Source organism: Polyodon spathula, chromosome 19 (genome assembly GCF_017654505.1).
Source record: "Polyodon spathula isolate WHYD16114869_AA chromosome 19, ASM1765450v1, whole genome shotgun sequence".
Lineage (NCBI taxonomy): Eukaryota > Metazoa > Chordata > Actinopteri > Acipenseriformes > Polyodontidae > Polyodon > Polyodon spathula.
The window spans coordinates 20,490,853-20,515,255 of record NC_054552.1 but is presented as its reverse complement, the minus strand read 5'-3'; the positions used below and the strand labels follow the sequence as shown (position 1 = coordinate 20,515,255).

The following is a 24,403-nucleotide window of genomic DNA, read 5'->3' as shown; positions in this document are numbered from 1 at the left end:
ATAATAATATATGTAGCCCTATCATTAGTCTTGAAAGCTAAATCCATTCCAATGTGGATTCAGACCGTAGGATTCCACAGAAATCCAAGGAAGACCTCTGGTTTCAATTCTATCAGCAGTTCAGAATGGCCTGTAGACAACATGACACACCACAGCTCTGCCACTGTTTTAACCACAGGTAGGAATCCAGGGAAGTTCCCAAATGCTGTTAAAAACTCCTGTGGCTTTAATCAATTCGACCCCTTTGTGTACAGACAGGTTAGTCATTTCCAGCAAAACATGCTTTATTTGCCGTTCTTTATTGAGCTATAACAGAACGGACGATCTCTACAGTAAACAATGGGAGAGCAGTGTCTGGTTGTTGCATAACAGAATATAAACCATTTGTGGTTATTATTTTGTTAGTGGAAATATAAATAAATGTGCCAAACTTTATAGAAAAATATAAGTATCTGGTCTTTTGACTTCTATGTCTTTTCTGCAGTTGCCATTTTTGTTATTATCTGACACTTCCCTGCAGTGCCTAACTTGAGTGAGCAAGCAACACAGGTGGCTTGTGTGACACAGACTGGAACACACAGTAGGGAGCCACTTGGAGCTGCACCCCTCTGGCATTCTACTCTGGTTGTGAGATTCCTGCCATCAACCTCCCGTGTGTCAGACATAGGGTCGTCCCTCTGGCACAGCACCCTCTAACTGATTGAATGAATAGTAAATGGATTGTGACTTGCACCAGGTGGAGCCTGTATCCATGCAGTGATAGCTGTTACAGTAAGTAGAAATTCACTCAAGTCATTGAACAGGCTCTTTTAGAGATCATTGGGGCACTGCAGCTCATGCCACGAAAAAATACAATTAACATCCACAGGAGGCAGAACAGAACTTCTCATATCGTTTAAGACTTTTCAAGTCAAGCAAGTTTATTGGTGTATAAAAAAAAAACAAAAAACAAAAAAAAAACAACAACAAAAACAAATGGTCGTAGTAATTCTTTTGCAGTGCCATTTTAATTTTAAAGGGATGTATTTGAAATTGTAAGGTAATTCGTATTAAAATTTGCAGCCATATAAAACAATGAGCCTGATTAGAAGCAAGTGTAAAACTTGCCCTGATATTTCAAGTAAAAAATAAATATTTTAAAACTAGTTAGAAATGACTTAGTTGCAGTAGCAGAAGTTACAGTATTGTTTTGAGTTAAGTTTTTTGTATTATAGAATGGTCCCTATTTTGAAGCAAGCACAAAGACAAATATACAATTTCACTGAAGAATAAAAACCATTTTACGGTATAAAACAAGGAACAACTTGCTCATTTATGCAACTATTCACATTGCTTTATCCTTCTAAAAAAATATCTTTGCACTTGCTTTAAAATAACATTTTATAATAAATCAATGTTTCTGACATGACAAGTATTTTCAACGGCTATTTGCCTTTAAGAACAGTACTTGGTGCTCCGTGATTGTTTACCACTTCCCTTTAAAAAGCTGCATGTGGGAATTATATATATATAGTACTGTGCAGAGATGCCATTTGGTGCTACTTGCATTTATTTGTAATTAATACATGTTCAGCAAGTACATATGAAACACCCACCCAATTGTGTGTGTTTACAATTACTAAAACAGTAACCTGACAAGGACTGAACAGGAAGGTTGCTTGGTTTTTCAGATCTTCTTAATTGTTATTTTTAAAAAAAATTGCCTCGCTACGCCCCACTTTCCAACAAATTTAGGCGCCTGTGGTTATGTTGAAAAATGTGTCACTGCGATGCGTACAACACAGGATACAGCAAGGTAAAGTAATGCATTGTTAATTTGTCAAAGTACATTACCTTTCCTTTTATACCACTAAACTGGTACGGTCTGTAATTGCTTTTTTGTAATGTGGGAAAGGTAAGCTAATATGAGCAGAATGATATATCCCCAATTGCTGTTTTTGAAAGCGTACATGCTAGTCTAGGGAGCTGAATGGTTCAGTAGGAAGATGAAAGGTTGCTTGATCCTTTTGAAATGGCACGGGTGTATCAGCATTGGGATTTTTCCCACAGCTCATGTCAAAGCCAATGGCTTAGAAGACCTACTGATCTTTATATTAAGGTTTTAGCTTAAAAGTGTGTCTGCTTGATTTAGCTTCTTACAGGTTTTACCTGTGGTCTTTATATCTAATTGTCAACAGCAACTTCTAAAGACACAGCCAGCTGTGGGTTTGCAAGATTGCTTAATCTCATATTTAGATATTTACATTATTCACATTTAAATCACTTATTTTATTGATGGAAAAAGTATAAGAAACTTGTTAACTACGTGCTCTGCAACTGTAATATATTCTTACCAAAACGATTGCCTCGACTGGACCAAAACGATTGCCTCGACTGGAAATGCACGTTTTTTTATCATCATAGTCTACTTTTCTTAATTTATCTGCAAAAATTAATGGCACAAGAGAGTTAATTTGTCTTTTATGATACCTAAACTTGAATAAGAGAAGCACAGAATACAGCTGTGTATCCAGTATGACTTTACTGATTGCAGACTTCAGAATGAACAACTTTACTAACTGTAATGATAGCTGATGTTTTTTATTATGCTTTCATTTTTTTACAGTGCTGCTTGAAAGTATGTGAACCCTACATGGGGCTGTCTCTTTCTTTTCATATATTTTAGACAAAGAACCTTATAAATCCTTAATCTAAATCTAAATTTTTGATGAGGATAATCTGAATAACAGACACACACAAAAAAGATATATTTTCATTTTTTATTTAACAAAACATGTTTATGTAACAGAAACTCAGAAATCCTTGTGTGCAAAAGTAAGTGAACCTTTTGATTCTATAACTTGTGGCACCTCCTTTAGCAGCGATGACTTCAACCAAACGTTTCCTATAGTTACTAATCAGTCTCTCACATCTTCCATAAGGAATTTTTGCCCATTCCTCCTTACAGAACTGCTGGAAATACTTCACATTTGAGGGCTGTCTTGCATGAACAGCCCGCTTCAGGTCTTGCCACAACATTTCTATTGGGTTGAGGTCTGGACTTTGACTTGGCCAATCCAAAACACAAAATTTCTTCCTCTTAATCCATTCTTTGGTAGATTTGCTGGAATGCTTAGGATCGTTGTGTTGCTGCAATACCCATTTTCGACGCAAATTCAACTGACTTACGGATGGCCTGATGTTCTCCAGAATTCATGGTTCCCTCAGTGATGGCAAGTCGTCCAGGGCAGAGAAGCAGCCCCAAACCATGACACTCCCACCACCATGCTTTACAGCTGGGATAAGGTTATTTTGGTGGTGGGCAGTGTTAGGTTTTCACCAAATGTGGCATTTGTGGTTAGGCCCAAAAAGATCAATTTTAGATTCATCCGTCCAGAGAACATTCTTCCAGAAGTCTACAGGATCATCCAGGTGGTCTTTTGCACACTTAAGGCAAGCAGCGATGTTCTTTTTGGAGATCAAAGGTTTACTCCTGGCTAAACTCCCATGAATACCATTGCCATTCAGTTTGCGTCTTACTGTTGAGGTATGAACATTCACATCAGCTGCAGCAAGGGAGGCCTGCAGATCCTTTGATGTGGTTCTGGGGTTCTTTTTGACCTCCTCTATGATTTTTCTTGTTGCTCTGTGGGATAATTTTGAAGGACGTCCACATCTAGGTAGAGTCACTGTGGTCTTAAATTTTCTTCATTTGTAGACTATTTGTCTTACAGTGGACTGATGTGGAGCCCAAAATGTTTATAAATGGTTATAAAACCTGAGGTCCTCAGAGGTCTCTTCACATCGTGGCATGTTGTGTGTTACATTGACCTGTAAGGGTAAGTCCAAACTGACCAGGTTTCTTCCCTTTATATAGGAGGGTGCTGCCCAAACTTTGTCCTGGAGATTTGCTCTTTGATTGGTTAACTTGGTACCCAATTGTTTACCCACCTGAATATAGTTAATTCCTTGACGGCGCTAATGCAACTTGAGTTTCACTTATTTTTGCACATGCACTGATTCTTATTTACCTATCTTTATTCTACTACATACATTAATGCCTCTAAAAAAACACATGGCATTTGTAAATATAAACCCTTTCTTTTAGTAAAGACTGGTTTTGATTAAACAAGGATTTCATAGTAAAAACTTGAAATTTCTAGAATTACACTAGGGGTTCACAAACTTTCAAGCGCAACTGTATTTGCAATATGCTTTTTTTTTTACAGTAGCTGCAAATGTTGCTACTAATGCTAGTTTTATTGTAAATTAATCTGTAGTTTGTTATAGTATAGCTCCTACATCATGCTATAGTGTTGCCTGTGAACATGACATAAAATACAGCAGTCTCCCCTCTCTTAACAGCAAGATAGTCCTCTGACAGTGCTAGCAATGAGCAGCTCCATGTCCTGTTGCAGCTCTGCAAGACAATATATTTCAAAGCCCTGCAATGCACAGATAAGCTCTCTTTATAAGCTTTGGCTGTCAAGTTAAATCTCTGAACCAATTCCATACACAGAACTGAGCAAATAACTCGGATGAGAAGAGCACTGCACGACAGGCAGCAGGGCAAGTTTCCTCCTGGCTTTCTGTTTGCTGGGGCTGAGGGAAATTGTGGGACAAAAGGGCACACCTGTCACAAAATCACCACCACACACAACTAGCTGAATGTATTTAAATGAAAGTGAATAGACAGACAGAGAGAGAGAGGAAACGAAGAAGAATGAAACAGAAACGATTGTAAAACCAAGAATTCTAAACAGTGTGGACCTGCCTTGGCTTCAAACCCAGAAAAAATGGCTGCATTATTTTAGCCCAGTTATGGCTATATCCATTAGTAAGAACACAATACATATTTCTAACTAGTATACATCAAATTAATTGTTCACAAGCAATGCTGAACAATGTAACAAGGACCAGAAGCCACAGGTAGTTTACTCAGAGAGGGGTGAGCATATGGAATGTGTTAGTCACGTTGCTGAAGCTGAATCATTGGGATTTTAAGACCCAACTTAACAAAGCTTTGGGATCAATCTGCTACGTGGAACCAACTCACCATTGATGGGCCAAATGGTCTCCTCTCATTTCTAACTTTTCTAATGTTCTTATGTATCATATAGTAGTGTACACAAGCGTGGTGAATGGAAATGTATTTCAGTAAATATGGAATGTTAATGGCCATTTGCTCTTGTGGATTAAGTACAATTGTGGCTCAAGGCTTAATATTAGACATCCTGGCTCAAGATCCTCGAACAATGAATACATAGAAATGTGAACTATTGTCCCTTACAATCAGCCATTTTTAATGTATACTGACACACACTGTTAGCGTGCACAGTTGACATTAGGATTATAATCATGTGAAAGAGATGTTGTCTAAGTGTTACATTAGAAACCCCCAATATTAGTGTTTATGTAAGTGACTTGATCCATCAGCCTTGCTTTGTCAGGTGTCAGGTATTTCTGTATGTGCTGTGTCCCCAAGAAACCCCCTTACACCCCTGCTCCCCTCCCCTCCCCGGGAACCCCAGTTTTGGTACAACTGGGTTAAGCCATACTCCTAACAAACAACTGCTTGTATCTAAACTGAACAGATCAAGGTATTTCCTAACTTCAAGACAAAGAGGGCGCAGAAGTGGGGCTCCACACAGAGTGGTCTGTGATCTGAAATCACTGCAAGGAAAAACTCCTGCACTAAATTTAATGACAAGCCTACTCGGTGTATAGTTTGAAGCATGTATCGTTAAATAAGGCAACAATCCAAGTTACAGCTGTGTGACAGCAAAAAAGATAAGAAATCTCTATTAATTGATCAGAGCTTGGCAGGAGGTATTGCTTTGAACAACTCTCTCTTAGCAACAGCTGTGGAATGTGTGAGGAGGCTTTATTAAAACAGCGGCACAAAATACCAGCATTGGGGAAATAACTACCTAATTTAATCATCTGCACAATAAGAGTATAATAAAGCATAAGAAAATGTACGAACGATAGGAGGCCACTTGGCCCATTAGTGCACCTGTTGTTCCTAGCAGCTGATTGATTTTGAAACTTTGTCAAGTCGCATGTTAAAGGACTCCAGTGATTCAGCATCAACAATGTCACAACTCTGTGTGTCTCCTACCCTCTGTCCTCCAACTCTTTTTAAAGATTTTAAAGACTTCAATCAAGTCCCCTGTAATTATTCCAGGTTCTGGCTTACATTATTGAGTAACAAAATAACAACCCATTTTGAAAATGTCCTTTTGGCAATTTACAAAAAAACAAACAACTTTGTGCAAAAAGTTTCAAAGCATTGTTCTACAGTCTTTTAAGGTCTGCCCAAAAGCTGGCTCACTGTCACTGTTGAGTTTACCAAGGCCCTGTATTGTCTCAAACAGTGTAATCCATGTGTCTGTTTGTCTTCATTAAGAAAGGCACCTACTTAAGTGAAAGCGAGTAGTCGTTCTTGCTGGTCTCACTGTTCCTCACCAGGTAGCTGGCCTCTTTGCACAGGCGCAAGAGGTTCTCTGCGTCCGTCCTGCTGATGGTGCCGTGGTACCAGCTGCAGGAGAGAAACACTTTTTACTGGAGCACACTTGTATGACGGCTGGTTTACATTTGCCATGGTATAGTTTTAGTGTAAACATTGTGTGACGTGTACACAGTCAGACAGTGTCCCTATACATACCCAGCTTATAATATCATCAATAGTTTAAGCAAGTTTCATCATTGGAAAATCAGGTCATCACATAATGTATATGCAAACGTGACATACACTCCACTACATCCTTAGCTGAAAAGACCAGTGGGCTATAAACCTGAGAAAAACAAATGATGTAACTCACACAGCTGCTTATTTATTCTTACATAGCCAATAAAGAGTGTAGCACTTTGCATGGGCTCAGAAAAGCCACAGAGGACACAATGGCACTGTTGAAGCCCAGACCACACTGGCTGGTTTTAGACACTCCGATTATTACTAATCCTGAACTGCTTTATATACGGTAACATTAGGTAGTCAAAGAGTAGTGCAAACCAGTTGGAGAAGTGTTAATATCAAAATGGTAGAATGGTGATTGAATAAGCCAAGGCTTCCAACACAACACAGAGATTGACAAACTGCTCATAGGTTATTAACCAATTGATATGGGCAAATGGACATTAACACTATTAATGTGTAACCCATGTCTTGTTCTGTACCAGTAGCACAATTCAGCACTCTACATCAGCTAGATACACCACAGCATGTGTGGACATAACCTGCTCAGCGACTTTAGAATAGCCTCATTAAGACTGTACAGTATTTAGAGATCCATACTTGAGCTGCACATTTTTGTGCTCCATTATCCCCAGGGTAGTCACTTTAGAGCGACATGGTATGGGCCTGCAATCAACAGATCTGGTCTATGCTTCATGTTGTTGGAACCTCATAACTGAGGAATAACTGCAGCCACTTGAAGGGCTCTCAGTATCTACCCAGGATCTATCTCTGTGCTCCAGAGCACAGTCTGACTTACAACTGGTTTTCGAGGGGTAGGGTAGGATCAATCCTCTCCCCCAGGGAGGCGCTGTGTTCTAGGGAGCCAAGCTTCACGCCTGACAAGCTCCCACTTGAGTGGCGCTGGGGGGGGCGTGCCTTGCCCTCCTTGGTGGGCGACACACGTGATTTCTCAGAACCATCGAACTGGACTGTGGAAAGGAAAGAGAAACACTGTGAGGGGCACACATTGTCTTGGAGACGCTAGTTCTCTAAAAGAACACTCTGTAACACTGTGGTTGTTCGTTTCATTTTTTCCTCTTGAAAGCTCTGAGGGGTACTAGATTTATTTTGGTTACCTTACTCTCTTTTACTGCTCGTTCAGATCAGGCAGACATGCCAGGAATTTTCCCTTCTGTACCGTTCATGCTGGTTGTGAATTATGACTAGTAGCAGAAACTGCAGTTCTTGGCACCTCTTCAGTTGGTAAAGAAGTATATTGCTGAAGTGGTAATGCCAAGCATGCTATTGGGCAGAATGTAAGAATTTTACAAAAAATATAATATGGCATGGATTTTCCAAACCACCATCATTAGGTCCCCATTAAAAGAATAAAAAATAAATAAATAAAAAACAGGAGGCCTGATAAAGACTCTTTCTGCAACATGTAGGTTCTAAGTTACAAGATGATGAAAAACCATGGTGGGATTCTATCCCTTATTCCAAATCTGGGCATTAAAATAATTTTAGTAAGTCTTTGCTGCAGTATAAATCTGTGCTGCAGCAGTGTAAGTGTTAAAGTAATTGAACGCCTCCAATATCCTTGATTTGGCTCCCGTTCATACACAGTGTGTGTATTAAATGAAAATGTTTGTCTGCATACTTCCCTTAGTGGTGTGGATGAATGTCTCCCAGTTAAAGGGGAGAGAACATTATGTTGGATATGTGTTTAAACATTGGCTCCCTATATCTTAGTAATTGATTACATTTCCATACCACAAGGTAGAGAGTGCCTTTAGTGGAAGCACATTTCAGCATAAAACTGGGTACAGCTACAGCTCTGAACTGAGCACATCAAAGTTTGGCACTAATATAATCTCATTTAATATAGTGACCCTTTTCTATGGTTCACTTTATACTTCTCTGATATAAACAGTATCTATTACACTGTGCACGCCTATTCAAAACATATCATTGGGATAAAAAAAATGCTTTGTACTGAATGCTTGAAATAAAATGATTTATGGTTTCAGGAGACACTTTTTCACAATTTTTTTTTTTTTTTACTGTACCTATTTGTGTCATGGTTCTTTTCATTTAGATGGGACCCCCCCCCCCCCCCCCCCCCCAGATAACTGAACTTGTCTTGTAATGAGGTACAGTAATGGGGCCAGAATCAATGAGAACACTATATTGTCTCAGTATCTAATTTTTGTTTGGCAGTGATGCAGTCCCTGGCAGTTACCAGAGATAGACTGGAATTAACAAACTGAGCTTGCAAGCGCTGCCCCCCCCAATAGTAGAAATACAGCATTTGATGTCTAGTTATGTCGTGCAAATAATTTCTGATAATGAATATTACCTAGAGCTGATATGATTAGGTCCTGAAGCAAGATTGATGAGCATAAGCATAATGTCTTGCATCTGACCAAGTCCCAGTAAATTAGCAATGTTTACAATGGATGGTTCCATATATAATATAGTATTCCTAAATACAGAAATTGTCCCATCTTTAAATAAATTGAAAAAAAACCAAACGGCCAACACAATCCCACAAGTAGAGTAGTGCCCCAGATAATCTCAATTCACTACCAATGCACAAACTGAGCTGGACATTTGATTCCACAAAAAAAAAAAAACAGCTGTAAAAAACAGTTCTGAAACTGTTCCCAAATTCTCCACAAGGGGGCCCCCCATCTCCATTTCTCATTTGGTTGAATCAGTTGTGGTTATTCGATGACTTGTTGTCAATTCTCTTTAGGCACAGCACATTGCAGGGAGAGGGCTAGTCAGTACAGGCTCTGTAGTGACCAGGGGAATCCTGTTGCTGAATTGTTGTTTATATTTCTGTGTTTTTTGTTTCCACGTTAAGCTGGAAACCTCAGAGCAAGCAGACCTGTGTGAAGAAGATTCACACTGTCACAACCAACCCCCCCCCCCCCCCCCCCCCCCCCTCCCATCAGCTCTGATTGAAAACAGCCAAACCAAAAGATTTTTATTCTGATTTTCACCCTAATTTAGAATGTCCAATTATACAGCCACACCGCAGACAATCCCCAAGAGAAATTAAAGCAGGTGGGCATCCTCCAGTCCCATGATCAAGCCAATTGCCTGACCCTGCAGCTGGAGACAGATCTCTCTAGCAAACTAACCCCTGTGTCACCCTGCAAGCCAGTAAAGTGAGAATGATGGATGAGAAGTGTCGGTCTTGACACAGCCCTGCGAAGCTCAGCTTCCAGGGGACTCCCTGTCTCTCTTTATGATGAGGCTGCTTGACCTCTGACCCCTGGGGAAGCGTCATGAGCACAAATGTATATGGAGCGAGCGCCCAACAACATAGAAGCAGACAGGACAGCTTTGGGTTTTATTCCCTTGGAAGTTGCTATTTCCTGCGGCACCCTGAGTCTTTCAGAAGCATTAACAATTGCTACTCTCAATGTAGTTAGCTACTGTGTACAGAGTCTCCTCCCACTAGTAATAGACTGTTAGTTGTTACAGTTGTTTTCTGTAAATCTTCTGTCTCTTGTGTTCTCCCTATCCAAGTTGACAGACGCACTCCCTAAACATTTTTAAAACAAAATTTCCAAAAATATATTTTGTACCGATACTGCAGTAATGCAAATAAAGAAACGATAATATTGTAGTCCTTGTTTTTGTTTTTTTATTGAAAACTCAAATGTATTGGTCACAGGTTTCTCGTAATTCCCAGGCAGGCTACAACTAGCTGTGGTAGCTACCACATGCAGTATATTCACAATTAACTATTGAGACACCAGGAGCCAAAGAAATACAAGAAGCTTTATAACTTTAAGCACTAAATTTAAATATCATCCGTAATTCCAATTTTTTCAATGAGTAAAACACCCAATGTGCCGCTTATCTGGAGCGCTGCATACAATTACCACTCAGAGGTCCCTATTCTCCACTAAGCTCTAATGGTAAGGAATGACTTTGCTAATTTTTAAGACTCAATAATCACATGCTCTGTAATTGCATTGGTTGCACATTCTGCTGTTAAAAACATGTTTTTTTAAGTGGTGTAAACCTTTATCTAGCTTAAAAGAAAGGGAATTTTCATATACAATTTAATAAAGAGAAAATCCAAGCCCATAATCCCTTGTTGAGAAGTGTAAATGTAAGAGTTTAATCTACTTGACAGAACTGGTATTGCTTTAAATGAAAATGAATCCCTGAGCATAATGTGTTCTGGGGTGAAAACACAATACCCACAAGGATTATGTTTGCATTGAGAAATCTTGTTCCTGTTTTCAGGAATACATTTGGCAATATTCTGGATGCCACTTTTCTACCTGTAAGACTTAATTATCTGCCATGCAAACACAGTACTCAGAAAAATGTTCCACAAAGCACACATGAATCCCAGTAGTATTTACGTATGGGCTTGCATGCAAATATGGAATGCAAATGTATTCTGTTATGCAAACCCTGTAGTTGGAATACAGACTAAAAAAATCAGGATTCCAGATTTAAAATGCGTGTCACTTTCGGCCAGCAAAGTGGGATTCTGCAATTGCAATAGACAGCTCTAGAATGAATAGTGGCTGTTGTAAGTGGATTGGGTCTATTAGTGACCCAGACACTCATCAAAGCCCCCCAATGCAGAAGGAGCTCATGAAGCGAAGCTTTTTATTAAGGAGGTAGGGTACTTTTCATGTAACTATTAAACTCCATAACCACTGTTCACAGATGGAAACAACAGTGATGTACAGTAATGGGCCAATTATGACAAACCAGTAGCAAAAGGTCTTGATGCATTACTTTGGAGATACAGGAACATTTCCAGCAGATTTTATCAGCAAGGAATGTTGGAGATATCTTTGCTTCAAGATACATTTTCACAATTTCACCTCTCATTTAAATAGCACGCATTTTCTGTTCTCCATTCTACAAGGGCACCTGATAATTGCAAAATGACAACAACCAGACTGTGCAAGCTATGACTACCCTCACGGAAATAATGCAGCCTAATAAATCCCAAAGAAAAACCAAAACAGGAGGTTGCTAAATGGCAGCTATTTGGTATCATGTTGATACAGTGGTGACCAACAGTAATCATTTCCTAGTGGTAGTTCACATATTCAAAACTATTTTGTTGATACTTAAATGAAATCTGTTTGAAACACTTTCACAGTGTGATTTTTGCACTGAATTGCATTGAAATAAAAGCTTATTATTACCATAATTTATAAGTTCAACATTAGTTTGATGTCAAATGTAAAGTAATTTAATATTGATGACAATCAGTGTAATGTACTGTGAAACGAGAGTGATCAGACTTGCTGACAGACACTACAGCTGCCCTGAGAGAACATGAAGTTCTGCATGTAGCGGCATCGACTCCCAGCCTCAGAGACTGAAACCCAACACTTCACATATCTGAAGAAAGAAAATGATCAAAGAGGAGGCATCGGGTTACACACCACCACCGACAACCACAACCACTCGCTGTGTTTAAAACCCATGAATTTCATTTCTAATCCCAGGCTGCAAGTTTTTAAAATAATCTTAAAAAATGAAAATACCCTATGGCATATCAGTGTGTCTAAAAGGAATGAGCAACAAATGTATTTATTTAGCCTAGATCAAAGACAAATTAGAGGGGACATGACTGAAGTCTTTGAAACCTTAAAAGAAGTTGAAATAGCTAACCCTAACCTATATCAAGAGCCATATAGAAACCAGGACCAGAGGACAAACGTTGGAAATAATGTGGAGGCAAAGTTTTGAACTTGACAAAGTTTTGAGATCAATCAGCTGCTAGGAATTGAATGAGCTTAGATGGGTCGAATGGCCTCCTCTCGTTCGTAAATGTTTTTATGTTCTAATGTTCTTCAGTTCACTGAGGTGGAGTAATTCACAGAATAGGCATTCAGTACATATCACACTGACCTTACCTTGATGATTCAAACCAGTAAAATAAAGTTGTTAGGTACCCATAAAGTCACTATTAAAAGGAACACAAATTATGCCCTGGCAAACGCACCGTTATGTTCTTCGGAAGTAGTCTGGCAAGAGGGTACTGGGGGGGCCTCTGGCAGTGAGGGGGCTTCCCCTCCCTCCTCTGTGGGGGGACTGCTATTGAGCTGGCCCACTGGAGGGGGCCAGGGCAGATCCTTGATCACTTTAATCTCTACTGAAGACAGGCAGCATCCACACAGGAGACAAGCAGCAAGGGGAGAAAAAAACAGAGAGAAAAAAGAACAGAAAGAAAAACAGAGACAAAGTGAGGAAACAGAGGAGGAAGACTGGAGGTGATAAATGCACAGAAAAGCTGCATTTCCAATTAATGAACACACTGCTGAAATAGCATTTTCAAAGCAGGCTGATTGAACACATAGAACTCAGAAAGGGATGTCACAGGGTCAGAGAACGTGAGTACAGGTTTGTACTTTAAAGCATGGCGAGGATAGAATTACATTTAACAGTGGGCTACTCGATACGAACAGCACTAGACAAGAACAGGCTTGTGCATGCACCTGAGAGAGCAGTATTGGACAGTGGAGACATGGTATAGGTGCAGTGGAGTTGTTTAAGCTGAGCTCTGTGCCACTGTATGGTCTAATTATTTAATTGGAACATACAGTACACTTCCTAACTAATTTGATAGAAACACATCTGCTGCTGGATACACTGGTGTTTGGAAATCTTGGGTGATTGCGGCTTGGGAGGTGTGTCTGGTCCAGATCATGTTGAGATTGTGATGATGTTGCACCCCATAAGACTGCTGCTCTACATACAGATACAACACCAGCACCACCAACAATTCACATTTCTATAGCACCTTTCATTACCCAAAAAACAAATGAAAATTAAATTAAATCAATTAAAAATGGTCTAATACAGAAATGCAAACAGAGATACACATTTCAATGGTATAATTAGAACTGCTAAGATTAAAAAAAAAAATAGTTTGTAGAAATAGAACAATGAAAAGATATATTTAAAAAAATCAATACAATTGTGTGTGTGTGAGACTCTGGGAGCGTTATTTGCATCATACTCATATTGCAGTTTTCTGTGTGGCCATCCAAACTACTGTCTGGCTAATTTGTTTCTAATAATATGGCAATGCAGATTATTTATATTCCTTACTCTTGAGAATGATCTCCCTGTGACTTGGTTTTGCAGAGACCAGAACATTACACTAGAAAAAGATCACTTCTAACTACTGTATTTACAGACCATTTATACAAACTCACAAGCAATGGAGATGAACGCAAATAGATTAAACAAGGAAGGAAGAAAGAAGATTACTCCCATTAGGAATGGTTTTAGAACCTCACAGCATGTAAACCTAGATCCCTAGCTTCATTTCCCTAGGGCTGTACTAGTTGAGCCATCAAGTCTATGGTCTTTATCATGGAGTCATGGTCAGGTCAAATGGAGCACAGCCAGCTGTTCCACACATCCAAACCAACGATACTTGATCCCACATAAGCTGCCTTGCTGCTAGGCATTTAGAGTTAAGATTGTAATTTAAATTTCCCACAAAAGATTACAGTGTAATTAAATATATCACTAAATAGCTCCCAGCTCTCCTGAAAAGACTGCCTTTCATTCTCATGGAACAAATGCAACTTGACAGCCGCTTTAAAGAAAGAACCAATATGCTTCTTTCATGATGCAGGAAAACATCACTTTCCTTTTTTTCCCCCCAACATTAAAACCCCAGACTCAAGCAATATACTGCAGAATATGTGGCAACTGTGTTAAATAAACAACAACAGCCATTAATAGGCCATGTGTCACCTGCATGTGTATTTGCCACTTTAAGTTTGCATTACAACTGATTGATCTTGGAATAAAGTCTCTAAAACAGGCAATCTGAACTGCAGATTATTTATCAAGGAGATGTTTTTTGGTCCTACAGAAAAGCATCTTATGAAGTCAGCAGGGGACCAGGAAGTGCCAGTGCAGCCCAGGAGTGAAGATCTCAGTACATTGAAACTATCTTACTTATGCAAAATAAAGACATTGAAATAACAGCATATAGGAAAGCTGCATTACATTTGAAAACAGTTGCTTGATTTACGGTTCACATTTGGACATTGGATGATTTAAGTTAAACTATGCTCCTGATTCCAGAAGGAAATGCCTTTTACTCTTACAAACCATCCCTTCCATAAACCTTCTGCATCCCAACTGCCTTCATCTTGCTGACATCAAGAGGAATCTTCTCCATATCAAGTCAAGACTGCTAACTTAAAACTTTGGTCAATGATTAATCTGATATATCTTATTAAAATGCCACTTCAAATCAATAAAAGATAAAGAAAACAACATGATGTTAATTTGAAATGATATAATTTGCAACTTGAGTTAAGAACCCATCAATGAATGGAGTGTACATAAAATCTCAACTCTGCAAACTAGACCATCCTGCGGGTTCTGCAAGCACTGTTGTGGGTCTGCAGGTTTGAATCTCAATTTGTGGATCAGATTCGTTTGGGTGGTCTCCATCATCACAACTGTTGCATGAAACTGGGTTTACTGTATTCTGCTGGTGTTAATATAGAACCTCTTGACATCCAGGCATTTATTTAAAACACGTGAAATTCTCCCTTTTTTTCTTTACAGACCACCGTCATAGCGCATTCATAAATATTGACATGTTTTTAAAGGGAGAGGCAGCATTTTTAAGTTACAGACGCCTAACCCCAAAAAACAGATGCCAAATGATTATTTGTTGTTGCATTGGTGACCAATGTAGTTGTAGTCTGGAGCCCTGTTAAACCAGCTGACATACCTACTAAATGAAAAAAAGCACTGCTAAACTTTATATAATTAATAACAAAAACATCAAATACATCAGAAATCATCATGTTCTGCTGTCATATGCAATGGAAATGCCAATCCGCATAGTCCTTTCCCCAGGAGAATAAAGAATTCAATGAAGTACTCTGGCTTCATGTGTGGACACAGCACTCCTGCAATGTTTAATCAAATACACTAGTAGACTGAACTGATTAGAATTGTATTTCTTATTCTGACAACGATCTTGCACTACACCCCAAAAATGTAAGTTATTCAATTTTTTTCCTTCTGCACTTGTACCAACAGGAGCAAAGTACAGTACCAAACAGACTTTGTAGTTTTCAGCAGACTGAAAAGGAAATGCAAGACTAAAAGAATGAAATATGAACTGACTGCAGGTCATAATAATTAAACTTGCTAGCGGGCGATCCTTTAAATTAAAGAGGATACTGTTGAGCTTCTGCTGTGTGCTGGCTGCATGAATCAGTGTTGCACTTACCAACTGTTCTGTGCTGGCTGCACATTACCATACACATTCTCTAATGGGCTTACTGTTGGCTGAAGAAAAAGTGAAGCCCGATAGAGTAAATGTCTATTACACCTTAGATGTCTTGTTTCTGAGAACATAGAGGAAAGCTTATTTTTGTGAAATTGAAAAGGCACTAGATGACTTCTGTTTAAAAGCTTCTGCTGTGTGGCAAAAACCCGAAAACGTTTCAATAAAGGTCCAAATGGGAAAGAGCAGAGACCTAATTCAGTGCTAATGAAATACACTGGTCAACCAAGGTGTGCCCTGTCCAAGTCTAGGTCTGGACTGGCCTATACTGCTTTTGACAACACTTGGGCATATACTTGGATTGAACCAATCTTGGACTTTGACCTTCACATGATAAACAAACTTTGGCTTATCTTTGCAGCAACACGGAACTCTATTTATCCTCATAGCAGCTCTGACACAGACCAGATTTAAGTGGCTGTCACAGCTGAATACCAGATTCAGTTCTGCTTGTGGTAATCATTTCTTTCCTGACAGGACAAGTGCTTCCAAGATAACAATGCTGCATCCAAATGGGTCCGCTATGAAGAGCACAGCAGGTGGATTTACACACCTCTGTTCATCTGCCCAATCCTAGAATCCCAATCTAATTCAGGCTTTACTTCAGAACTGTACAGCTTCTAATGAGGTATGGCTGACAGGCAGCAGCACTCATAAGAAAGAGTCTGACAGTGCAGAACTGTGGTATGGGAAACACACACACACAAGCATTGCTTCAAAAGAGTGTTGGGATAAATATGTAAATATTCAAAAAACATTGCTAGAAATGTGTTCCGTGGAAACAATATTCATATAACAGATTTTGTAAATTACTATCATCAGGATATCAAGCAAAGGAAACCAATGCCTATATGACATCTGAAATGAATAACACATTCTAATGCACAGAAGTGTGTTCCTCTGTTGCTTAATAAGTCTGACGGTGTACCCTCACAAAATACTTTTTTTAAACTGTAATTGTACTAATTATTCCCTTGATTTCCGGCTAATATTCAAATATTTACAATGTGAAAGAATATTCAAACATAAAAAACCCTGTTTGTTCTAGCGCTACTTCAAAACAAAGCAGATCAATGCAGGCTTTATCACCCTAGATTTCATACTCATTGCTTTTGAAGTAGTAATGAAATAAATAAAATACATCCAAGAGCTATCCAGGCACCGCTCAATAAAGCATTCACATTTAAGAGCTGTATCACCTGTACTACTGACCCCAAAGTCAGTGCAGGTATCTAAACAGTAAAGCAGGCTGGAACGATCTTAGCACAATTGTTAACCAATCAAACTGCCTATCGCCACTCTACAGGGGAAACAGTAAAAAGGGGGCAATGAGCTAACTGTCAAAACTAAATTAACACAGCACCCCTTCACACGTTAAACACAGCCACAGCTCTAGATTAATTATGAATACATACATGTTTTTTTAAGAGAAGCAAAATGAATTGACTCACTCATGTAGTCACATAATAGTTGTTTATAATCTCTTATTGTTTGTTACCTTTATCCAACCACAGTTAATCAGGTAGGGTACTACTTAAATTAAAAGTGATTGTATTAATTAACAGACAGTGGTATCAAAGCATGTCTACACTATTCCCCTCCCCCCAACAAAAATGCCCAACATATATTGTATGCATAAATAAAATGAATAAGTGAGGGATCAATACATTAAATATGAGCCCATGTTAAAATCCAACACCTTTACAGTTAGTGACATTACAATACTGATGTATATAGGGAAGAGCTACAATTCTCAACTGAATTTAGCATACACTGAGCTACTGTCACCTTGCAAGACCTTTACAAATGAAAAACGTTTTAAGGAACGTTGGTTGAGGAGCAGAGAATGGTGGCTCATGGGTGGTGGCTCATTCTCCTGACAGGAGAGCAGGCAAATTGATGGGCTGATGGAAGGCTGGATAGCTGGAGCTCTCAGGGCACTTGTGAAAGTAAATGCTGTCCACGAGTCCGCAGTCTAGAGGGGATGTGAGCAAATGCTCTCATACACAATGTGTCTGAGTACAGATAAGGCACGCGGCACACTAATCTAGCGGGCACATTTACACACATGAAAGGGTCTGTCGGGGAGGTTATCAGAGATGGGGAGTTAAACACATGCCAATCAGGGGGAAAGAATAGATCGCCGTGGGGACAAAGCTAGATTCTGAGAGGCACATTTTAGATTTTCAGAGCCTGTATTAACCCCTTTCCTGCAGTATTTGTAGGTGCATGGGTGTGATATCCTGTACAAATTACTTATTTTTAATATATGTATAGATGACACTTTCATTGGTTTTAAAGTTTAGATTTTCTTTTATTTTGCTATCAAGGGTCATGCTATGAATTTCGCAGCACAGCACAGGACTTTTAATAATGTTACACTATACAAGCATATAGTTGCAGTTAGTGATCACTTCACATCTGGTTAGAGTTGAGAAGTTGGAGTTGGAGGAGTTGGTCACTAGCTGAGCAGAGAAACCAAGGGAAAATGCAGTAAGGCCCATGTATGGTTCTCTATTGAATTACTGTCTGGACTGGGTTTGCAAAATATTGTGACAAGCAACAGAATACATTTCTAGTGTTCCAAATGACATTCAAGGAACTTTCAACACAGGACAAGGCACCTGTTGTCAATCACACAATGTGTGGTGAGTTATGAAGTCCTGCTTACTACACATCACAAGTGAATATGCTGTAATGACCTTTATAAACACCTGACATCATAGCCCTTCTGGTTAATTTAAAAATGTAATCTTGCATCTGCAGCCATTATCTTTAAACAGATATCAGAATCATAGAGCTCACACTGCTTCTCCACTGTGCATTGTGACATGATTTATTTCAGTTTACAGAGTTCTTCAAAAGTTAATAGGAATGAAGTTCATACTTAAAGGGAATATAGTTTATATATTAAAAAAAAGTCTGATAGCTTAGCAAAAAAAGTTTACCATCATTGTGTGCAAGTTTTCCCTTAGGCAGATGCATTGCATTGCTGCTTGGATGCAGTCTGAACATTAAAACACATTTTCAGCATCAGTACCTTGGAGGACTGGGTGGGGCCAACACAGATTTACTGTGACATATTACCACCACTGCAATCAGCTGAATTAGCTATGGGAAAGGTGTACGTTTTACATGGAATAGTAATGTTAAAAAAACATAAGCCGGATTAGAACACAAAATCTATAAATATACCAGTGATTTGTTCTTTTGTGAAATGTCTGGAATTCATATTTCTATTTCTGATTCTTGTAGTCACGATTTTAATGAGCTTAAAACTTGCATAACAACACTAGAATGGATACAAATAACATGCACCATAAAGAAAACCTGGTGCTGCAGTTCCATGCTCAGACAGGTCTCAGGGGTAGATCTTCCCTCTCTCTGTTTATTTGTCACATTATGTATTGTAGAATAACAAATCCCTATTCCTTCTGTATACAGAATGGTGCTCCGATGCCTCACTCTAGGGTGGTGTTTCGGCTAATTCCTTTGACTTGTATCATTAATCGTTAACAGATCAGCAGTGGGATGTGCAGGTCAAACTGGTATATGAATAATTTAATAGAATACATGTACGTTCCAGGAGTCCTACCAGGAACATGAAACGGCATGGGGCAATCGAGACTGCAGCCATGCAAGCACCTCACACAGCCACTGTGTCAACATAACCCTTTCTGTGCACGCATGACTAGACCAGACATATCAAACGAGTTTAAAACGTTTTAATTCCACAAATATGCTTCCGTCCAAAAGCTTCTTTGAATGGATACGCTTGTAGCTGCTTTGTGTCAATTTCAGGAACGAGTCAAAAACACGTCCGTATGCTGAACTTTATCTGGATGTACATAAGAACTTAAGATAAACAAGTATGTATTTGTCTTTTGTGTGGGCTGTTGCAGGAAGCCCTTGACCCTTTTATATCCTCTTACTCGCACAGCTCTTCTTGCTGCCAGGACAAATCACAAATGTGTCAGCTGTCATTCCAATGCAAAAAGTCAGGTATTACACAATACCCTGCAACAGCAGCATAGTAATTCAAACGCAAACTATGTTCTAGGAAACAAATAGAATGTAAGGTGCTTTTCTGATATAAAATCAAAATGATCAAATAGTGCAGACAAGGATATTTAGTCATTTTACTTCATATTCTCTACTTTGTATGTCAGCCAGCATATATAGACAAGTGGAAATCCCCAACTCTGTCATGTGTACTGACAGATTATAAAGATTTCATCACGATGTGACCAAACAAAGTAATAGCTTACAAAGCTCAAATAGTTTCCATAGCCTTCCAATACCGATAGAGACATAATACTGGGATTATTATAGAAGATTCTGGAATTTTCTAATACCTAATGTACAAAATATATTACACTGGATAGAGATACATGAAAACAATACCTATTCCCTTGTATTTCAGTTACTATTTGCCAGTCTGTTCTAATTACTTGGAATCGCAGCAATACCAAGACTAATCCTGCATGGCAGGCTGAGGCAGCTTCTGGACACCCTGCAATGGCAGGCTATGCTTAATGGCACCACTCACTGTGATAACCTGAACTGAACATCTGATAAGAGGCTCAGCGAGTCATCCTGCTCTTCTTCTGTCACTCTGCACCTGTCATTATGTGGAGGTTGTGGGGAAATTACTTACAGAGCTTTTGAGGGGAAGATTGCTTTTCTGTACCTAATCACCCATAATTAAGGTGCTATCTAAATCTCGATTTCGTGGAAATCGTTAAATCGAGGGGTCACCGCGTAATTCACCTCTTTTAGGGGACAGTGCATACCGGACAAGTACAAAGAGAAAAAAAAAAGAAACCTTGTTTAAATGAACTACTGCACAACGCAAGCGACACAAGCTACGTATCTTCCTTCTGTAGATAGGCTTTTTTTTATTCGTTTGCTGTCCTGTGTGCATTGCATTTAGGCAAAAAAAAAAAAAAAAAACGTCCTTTGACAAATAACATTTACAAAAAAATACTGTTCAAATGACAACGGTGCTTTAATCAGCCTATCAGTGCGTCTGTACTGGCTTTTCTGTGACCTGTAATGTACAGTAGGGGGTGGGACAAAGTCAGTGCTGCATTGTTTTGATTTAGTTGCTAAAATTTAGTTTTCAGCATTGGAGCTAAAATATCAGAAATGAATGACAAAGCAAAAAAAGTGAAGTATATTTCAGCTGATGAGTGTGTCAAATATTTCCCAAAGAACTGTACATGCAGATGGAGGCAATTGTTTTCCACATTTTGTAATGTGTCTTTGGAAAAAATACTATCAATCGCTACTTAGCTTCAGAATCACACATTCAACGAAAGGCTACTACAGAGGCTGCTGAACGGAACGTAAAATAAACAGTTTTCAGAAAACAAACTGGAAAGTCAGGGCAGACAAAAAGTATTCCTGTCAGTTGTAGCCAGGTTAAATCAGTACTACAGGTATGATCTAGCACAGCCACCTCGATTGAAACAGCCTGCTGCTTACTTTTTAAACGCAGTTAGAATTTTAGACCCGGGCATGTTTCTTTGTTTTGACTCGGTACTAATAAAATAAACTATTGTATGGGACAAACAACATGACAACGAACATGCTGCATATATTGCACTTATTAAAATATGCCAGATGCCCGAGTTTTGGGACGGTTTTTAATTGATTTCCACATCTGTAGAACTTGGCAAAGCTTCCAACTAATTCAGTGGATGCAGGCGTGCAGTCTCAATGTATGGGGAAGTCCACACCAGGCACAGAATGTCGGCAGCAACAAATAACAGCACTCTGTTTTAGTAAGAAAGCAAGTACCATTATTTTTAGCCTTTTATAGTGCTCTGAAATACTGTCTACGTAGGTTTATTTAATGTTTAAACAGGCCTGCAAAATGTCATCAAAATCCTAATTTTATTCCATAACCTACCCATGAAAAAAAAATTAAAAATTTACCTCGATTTAAGTAGACCCTTACCCATAACTGATTACAATGTCCTGTTTTTAGACAGTACCATTAGTTATTAGTTAAACCGACTAGTACTGTAATGTACCAAAACATATTCAAAACTAGACAACAGATGACATAAAACTAGAAATGCACACACCAAATGTTATTACACACGTGATCAAAACATAAAATGAAGGGAAACACTACACACAGCTCCTTGTGATTATTTAAAGCGCCTTCAAAAAGCAACACAAGCAAACAAAACATCTGGCTTTCTTTATTAAGCATGCGTAAGTATATATTACTACAGGGTCTGGTGCAAATTCACAGCAGAAAATATGAAAGAAAAACAGTCATGGCGAAAATAACTGGGTACTGAAATACCAAACCTGTATTACACATTATTAAAAATGGGCGCTTCAGGCTGAAACCCTTACTGCTCTGAAGGCTAGAAGAAAGAGGGTATGAGGTGTGCTAGGGCTTGTGAAGCAGCATATGCGATTCTCATTGATAAATATCATGTTTTAATATGGGGATAACTGATCATTTGGAAATTAAAGGAAATAAGCCGTTTAGCAGATTTGTGCACAGTTCCTAGACATATACTTTATATATATATATTATATATATATATATATATATATATATATATATATATATATATATATATATACACACACACACACACACACACACACATATAATTTAAAATGTGTTATTAATAGTTTATACGTATTAAATGATATGATTTCCCATTTTGCAGATAATACAGTGTTCAATTGTATCCCTTTGCCCCACCACGATTGCCCCACCACAATTGCCCCATTGCCTTGCACTGTGTTCATTCCAAAGCACAGGGGTTACCTACATGTTACCTGACTACTGTCTATCACTGAAATTTAACTCTTTAACGACTGGTTTCTCATACCCCGATTTGCACATACATTAGGACGACTATATCTTTGTAAATTCTTCGACGAAGTAGACATCTATCCTGGAAAACCTGTGAAGCAAACAAATGTACAGTAGGCTGTTCCTGGGTCAGTGATTTTGGTGCAGATTTAAAAATTAATATTTAGAATATATTTAGAATATTTAGTTGGATCAAAACCTGAACTGCTTATGTCCCATGTCAGATTGGGTTATTATCCTGGTAAAATAATATATACCACCTCAGTCCTGTATGCCATGGGGATGAAAATACATTACAACACATAACACATTATAAAAATGGGGTAGATGTATAAAACAACATGACAGTTTGTCTAGCAGTGATACACACACTGATAGAGACAACTACTGTTCAGATAGCAGACACCATGTACCTGCAAATGCCTTGGAAATGCGGTCCTTCTTCCACTCCCAGGGCTGGTCGTACTCTTCAGGGGGCCGCTCATCATCCTGGGGCAGACGGCTCTCCCTGGGGGGGCGGCTCCCTCCTCGCTCTGGATCCGAGTCGCTCCCATTCTCCACTGGCTCATAGGGGGTGTCGTAGAGGTGCAGTGGCTTTGTTAGTCCTTCCTTCACACCTCGCACCCCACGTATTTCTGAGGACAACGCAAAAATAAGTCAGCATTCAACAACCATTCAATAACATATGAGCACGCATGTCACAAAGTGTAGTATGCATGTCTGTAGGGCAGTTGCTTTTTGTCTGAGCTGTTTTTCAAAACTGAAAAAAAAAGTGTCAAAAAACAGCTGAATATAGATGTTATTTTGAAGGCTGGTTCATTCTTCCATTAGGGAATCATTGCTATCTAGGCTCTATTGTCAAGCCACTCTCTGGATCCAGCTGTAGCTGGTCGCATTCCACGACTCTCTCCCAGTGATTGCAAGGCAGAAGCTGTGGTACCCCAAATATTAAAAAATTTTTAAGCCATGTAGAACGGTGTCCCTATTACATAAACCTGGTTTTAGGAGTCACCATTGCAGAAACACATTTTAAACATTGTATATATACTGTATTAAAAGACAATTATCTATAAAGGGTCTTTGTTGAGTACAATTTCAAATGATTAAAAATGGCTTTCATCTATATAATGTAAATTGATTGAAATTGTTACATTTAATATGCACATGTTTTTATAATTTGAATCCTGAATCTGCATGTAAATTTTAATTAAACCATTGATTGGTTGTGTTGCTGATGCTTTGATGTGAAGCCTATTATTAGGGTAGAGACAACAAGAAACCTACACTGCATAGCTTTCTCATGCCACTCTTCAACACTGTTTAAATCTGCACTCAGAACACCTCTAGGAATTACACATTATAAATTTTTTTCATAGCTGAACTGCATTCTTTTTAATTTTGAAACTGGAATGAACTTCTTGCATGACTTTGTTACATTCTCTAAACAGGGAGAGCCATTTCTACAGCAACACAAGCACTTTACATTACGTATAAAACATGAAGATGCCATTTGCACAGTAAGACAATCACATTATATAGTACATAAAAGATCAAATATTTAGGACCCACC

General features: G+C 38.8%; 1 protein-coding gene across 3 annotated transcripts in view; it reads right to left on the bottom strand.

Annotated features, from left to right (window-relative positions):
• Nucleotides 1-24,403, bottom strand: part of LOC121295081 (SH2 domain-containing adapter protein F-like) — a 93,970-nt gene that overhangs the window by 7,328 nt on the left and 62,239 nt on the right. Inside the window, exons 3-6 of one of the 3 annotated variants that reach the window (XM_041219397.1) lie at nucleotides 23,247-23,468; nucleotides 12,660-12,809; nucleotides 7,476-7,647; nucleotides 6,401-6,520 (exon numbers count right to left, since the gene is read on the bottom strand). In XM_041219397.1, the coding sequence (XP_041075331.1) occupies nucleotides 6,401-6,520; nucleotides 7,476-7,647; nucleotides 12,660-12,809; nucleotides 23,247-23,468 (664 nt within the window). The remainder of the gene's footprint in view (nucleotides 1-6,400; nucleotides 6,521-7,475; nucleotides 7,648-12,659; nucleotides 12,810-23,246; nucleotides 23,469-24,403) is intronic. The other 2 variants (XM_041219398.1, XM_041219399.1) reach the window with 2 other exon arrangements.